Here is a 5,708-nt window from a genome sequence, read left to right as displayed (position 1 = left end):
CTGAAACTTCTCCATAGTGTTCAATAATCACACAGTTTACACACAGATATAATGATAATCTAAGCATCTAAGCTTATTTCAGGCACATTACAAAGCACATGCAGGTGGTAAATCAATATTAATCTACAGTCCAATTTTTGATAAATATAAATTGACACTTTTAATAATATATGTTATTGATGGTGCAAAAATTAAACCTGAAGAATCTGCTGTCAGGAAGACTGATTCCTGTAATTACCTCACTCATGGGCTCTACATAAAGTAACAAAAAAAATTGTCACCTATTTCTTTCCACCTCAAAACTGTCATCTATTCAAGAATATGACTTAATTTTTTCTTTGATATTTTTGATTGATTTGTCAAATGTGTTAAAACAGCAAAAGGAACCAAGAGAAGTACAATATATACATTTGTACTTTAACCTCCTGCACCCACAAAATGCCATTGATGAGATGGTCCTAATGAATAGAAGAGTAGCTTTAGCAAAAATATTCAGTCACTCAATACCATCAATATCTAATCTCCACCCTGTCAAAAATATTATTTTGATCCACAAAGGTGCCAGCAAATGACGGTTTATGTCAGAGAGGGTGTTGCACACGTTGTCATGGCAAATGACAAATAGCAATTGTCAGACAAACAGTCAGGTATGTCCAACTAATACTGAGCATCATCCAAACAAAGGGCAAATCAATGCAGTGAGAGGTGACTAGGCAGACAGCAAGGTGTGTGTGAGTGTGTGTGTGTGTGTGTGTGTGTGTGTGTGTGTGTGGTGGGGGTTGGTGGTTAATGATACTGCACCTGAGCCTATTACAGAGATAATCACTGTGTTAAATGAAAAATCCAGCTTCACTCTTACACTGTCACTGTGGACCTCTGTGCTCAGTGCATTACAGAAGTTATTCCATGGTGTTATTTTCTAACATGAATGCTGCAAGTTACTTTTATGAGTCTCATCAACAACCTCATCAGTCTCATGATTAATATTGGTGTTTCACACAGTGTGGGTTTGAAAGGGAGTTGTGATATGCTGTTCTCATCTTTTAACAAAACTGTTGGCTGATTCAGTTTGTGTATGAACATTTCTCAACCTTTACAAATAGCACAGGTGACCTTGGCTGCATTCTTTTCTTTTTATGCCTACAAACCACAAAGTTTTGATGTAATGGGGGCTTTAAAATGGCTGCCACACAGATTATACCAATGGGCTGATGGGCTCTATGATGACAGGAAAGAAAAGCTAGATTCAGCAAAACACCAGTGATGGGAGGAGACCTTGTGAACTGTGTGTACCATGTTGGTGGACAGAAAATGGTGCTGCCTGGCTGACAGTCCTATACCTTATGGCATAAACTGAAGGCTGCATTGCATTCTCATTTTCTAAGCGACTTGTGTTTGAAGAAATTTGCTTCTCTGACTGTCTTATTGTATGTTATGTGAAAAAGCAGACATATGGCGAGTTTTACTGATGATTCTTTTCTTTTTCTTTCTTTCTTTCCCCTCTTCTCTAACTGCATTTCAAATATCACAGTGTTTTGTCACATTGTCCAAGTCTGGCCAATTACAGTACAAAACAAGAACTACTGCATCACAAGCTGAGGTTTGAAGTGATTTGTACATTGACATTTCATGAACAGCAGAGGCTCATTCTGATGCAGCTGTCCCATTGACAGAATGTGTAATGATCATTGATATTCACTGTCATCATCACTGCTTTACATCAGAACCACAGGGACATAAATAGACCTAGAATAGGCCTTTGATAAAATCGTCAAATTATAAATGGTAATTCAACATCTGGGAAGTAATTAAGTTGCTGGACTTGTTTGTTGACTGTGCTCACAAAAACTCAAGGAGTAATCCTTACATTTGCACCAAGAATTATATGTGTACCTCGTAAGTCAGCACATATTGTGTGCATCTGTGAACATAATGGACAAACTAGTATTATAAATTAAGATAATCAAATGTTTTTTTTCCCAAAACATGCATGTTAAGGAAGTTTTGTCCTAACAGTTAGTCATAGCCAAAAATATTGCCACCCTACATTTCTGTCAGATAACACATCACTTCTTCCAGAAAATTGTTGCAATCACAAATTCTCTGAATCCTTCACTCAATTCTGACAAGTCTCTCTGTCCCTGCATTGGAGCAACACAAAAAACAGAGAAAAGACGCCAGATCTGATCCAATCCACACAGAACTCCAAAACATGGACTGGACAGAATTACTGACACCCTCAACTTAATATTTGGCAGCACACCTTTTTGGACAAAATAATTGAAATCAGTTGTTTCCTGTAACCATCAGTTTGTTTCTTACACTCCTCTAGTGGAATTCTGGACCACTCTTCTTTTGCCATCTACTCCAGGTCTCTCAGATTTTAAGGATTCCTTCTCCCAGCTGCTGTTCTGAGATCTCTCCACAGGAGCTCTATGAGATTTAGATCTGGACTTATTTGCTGGCCACTTCAGGACTCTCCAGCTCATTGTCTGAAACCATTTTTGGTGCTTTGTGAACTATGTTTTGGGTCATTGTCCTGCTGTAAGACCCATGACCTCTGTCAGAGACCCACCTTTCTGACACTGGGCCCTACATTGTGCCCCAGAATTCATTGTTTGTCTTCAGATGTCATAAAGCCAGACACACAGTCAAGACACCCAGTGCAAGCAGCAAAGCAACCCCAAGACATCTGTGAACCTCCATCGTGACTGTAGGGACCGTGTTCTTTTCTCTGAAGGTCTCATTTCGTTTTCTGAAAAAAGCAGAATGATGTACACGACCAAAAAGCTAATCTGTCCACAGGCCATCGTCTCAGAAAGATTGTGGCTTCCTCAGGTAAGTTTTGGCAAACTCCAATCTGTTTTTTTATGTCTCTGTGTCAGCAATAGAGCCCCCTGGGTGTCCTACCATAGAGTCCCTTGTCATTCAGACAGTGACGGATAGTGCGAGCTGACACTGTTGCAGCCTGCAGTTGCAGGTCAGCTTGAATTTGTTTAGAAGTTGATGGAGGTTCTTTATCCAATATTGGAACAATCCTTCGTTGCAGTCTGTCACTTATATTTCTCTTTCGTCCATGTCCATGGAGATCAGCTATAGCGCCATGGGCTGTAAACATCTTGACAATGTTGCGCACAGTGGACACAGGAACAGAGATGGACTTGTTGCCTTGAGACTGTCCAGGCTTTTCCACTGTTGTGGTTCTCAAATCATCAGGCACTTAATTCTTTGCTCTTCTTTCTTTTCTCCATGCTCAGTGTGGTACAGGACAAGGATGAACCAACTTTTCTCCATTTTAACTGGTTGCATTTGTGATTTCTATATTACCAGCACCTGTTGACTACTACTATGAGTTTCATTACAAATTAAAGCAGCATCACATGCTTGACATACAACTATTTCTGATGATTTTGAAAAGGTGCCATTCATTTTGTCCACTCTCTTTTTGGAGTTTTGTGTAGAATGAATCAGATTTGTCCTTTTTTCTCTGATTATTTGTGTTGTTCCAATGCAAACAAAAAAAATAAACAGGACACTACCAAAGAATTTGTGATTGCAATCATTTTTTGGGAAAGGTGGTGCGTTATCTGACATGCAGGGGCGCCAGTATTTCTGTCCATGATTGTACGTATATATCTTACTCGTTGTGTTGTACTTCACTCCGTTGATGTACTCAGGGCACGGTCTCTCTACAATCCTCCCCGAGCTGCTCCGTGGCCAGCAGGTTCCAATTTCATCGGTCGTGGCATTACAGTAAAAACCTTGGAAATACAGTAAATTATAAAGTAAAAAAAAAATAAAACCCGGACGTATAGTTTTCCTTTTCCAAGATGCAATAAAAACACCTCTCAATATTGAAAACGAGAAAAGAAGAATTCCATCTTACCATCTGTGCTCAGCAATGACAGTGAAGCGTTTTCCAAAAAAGTGTCTTGGAAAGCATCTATCAAACTACAGTTTACGTCCCCGAGCTCTCCGAATATGATCTGATAAATGGTAGCGTCCATGGTGCGAGCCGCCGCTTTAAATGATGTGCAATTAATTTCAAGTCCGGGAGAAGACAGACGCACGGAGCCCCAAGGTGTTCACGGGTTTGTGAATCGGTGCAACAGTAATGACAAGTAGAGAGCCCGGCTCTCCTGCTGTGAGAGCGTGCCTGGCCAATCAGAGCCACGTACGCATCCGCTCATCCATCCACATGCTGCCGCAACCCGGTGAAAGACAGCCGAAGCATCAAACTGACCGGATCACGGGCTTCGTCACTGACATTTCACACCTGCCACCCACCTGTCATGTTTATTTATTGGGGGAGAAGCGGCTGGAACGTGGAGCGTCGGGAGTGGTAGAGCATAAAATGTAGTGCGTCCCTGCATGACTCTGAATGTAATTTGAATATGTATTGAAGATATAAATAACAATTAATCAGCACAACAGAAAAGGTGAATGGTGTAGACTGCTCTCTTTCAAAAAGTTAAATAAATGTTCACTTTCAGTCTTCATTTATGCACCAAACTGAAAGTTTATTCAGGAATTGGTTGACAGTGTCTTGCACAAAGGTGTTAAATTGTCTTATTTTGGAGCGGGGGGTGGGGGTACATAAATAATGAGAATGTCTGTGTTAGGATTCTGAGTCATCCAAGTGGTGTACAACATCATAAGCAAGGATTTGATTTTCTTGCTGCGTTTCATTTCTAGTTACAGAGCAAATACTCCATGTATGTGCCTATTTGATGTTTATGTACAAGACAGGCCACAATCCCCACCTAAAATAAACCTGGTTCCATCCTTTAATAGACTTGTAATTACCATTTGCGTTTGTATTAGCTGTAGCTATATCCTTTGCATAAGCCCATGACCAAAAAGCATAAATCTGTCCCTAACCTTAACAACATCATAGCTGCCAAAATCATATAGCAGGAAGCAAGCATTTTAAAACCTTGTCACTGAATAATATTGAGTTTTGCAGACTCGTCCAAGCAGCTCTACTCAATACTGTTTTCTACAACAATGAGCTAAAGAGCTGACAGCCGAATATGTCATGGCTGAGATGTAAAGTCAGGGTTTCCACTTCAGATGATGAATGGGTTACGACTTTGCGGCAGTAAGTTTTCACACAGTACTTTAATGACAAAATACTGTGCCATTGCTGACTAAAACACCCCATAGCCTATATCCTTAAGATTTGGATATGATCAGGCAATTAAAACAGCTTGGTGAAGGTGAGTCATAGATGGTGGCCACATTTTAAAAAAACAGACTGTTGGTAGGAGCCAGGATGCAGGCTACCAGGCACTGTAGTTCCAACCATCCAACCCAGCCTTCTCTCTAAGTGCTTTTGTGACACTGAAGCAACATTATGTTATTTCCACATTTGCTTCTGAGATAGGTTGGACATTTTTCCCCACAACTAAAACAGGTCTGTTGTCAAGAACACCCAAATAAAAGTACATTTAAACACTAGAATTGATTAAAAGTGCTGTCACTTTTCAGGCAAAAACAGTCTCTTTTCATGAATTATAAGATTTTTGTACTGACTCATACTTGTCATTACTTATAGGGATAAAAGTGAAATAATTTATGGTAACTGCCCCAACACTCAGTGGAAAGAATGAGGGGTTTTAAAATAGATGATAAAATGTGAAAATAATGACCACAATAAACATTTTCCAAAAAACCTGCAAATTATAGTAAGGCTGAGTGACTCTCCT

General features: G+C 39.9%; 1 protein-coding gene across 1 annotated transcript in view; it reads right to left on the bottom strand.

The window, feature by feature from the left end:
• LOC109955466 (corticotropin-releasing factor receptor 2) overlaps positions 1 to 4,173 on the bottom strand; it is a 35,278-nt gene extending 31,105 nt beyond the window's left edge. Inside the window, exons 1-2 of the mRNA XM_020591645.1 lie at positions 3,887 to 4,173; positions 3,642 to 3,761 (exon numbers count right to left, since the gene is read on the bottom strand). Of these exons, the coding sequence (XP_020447301.1) occupies positions 3,642 to 3,761; positions 3,887 to 4,007 (241 nt within the window). The 5' untranslated portion in view covers positions 4,008 to 4,173. The remainder of the gene's footprint in view (positions 1 to 3,641; positions 3,762 to 3,886) is intronic.
• Positions 4,174 to 5,708: the final 1,535 nt, after the last annotated feature.

The sequence above is a fragment of the Monopterus albus genome, unplaced genomic scaffold (genome assembly GCF_001952655.1).
Source record: "Monopterus albus unplaced genomic scaffold, M_albus_1.0 scaffold14.1, whole genome shotgun sequence".
Taxonomy (NCBI): Eukaryota; Metazoa; Chordata; class Actinopteri; order Synbranchiformes; family Synbranchidae; genus Monopterus; species Monopterus albus.
This window is presented reverse-complemented; position numbering and strand designations above follow the sequence as displayed.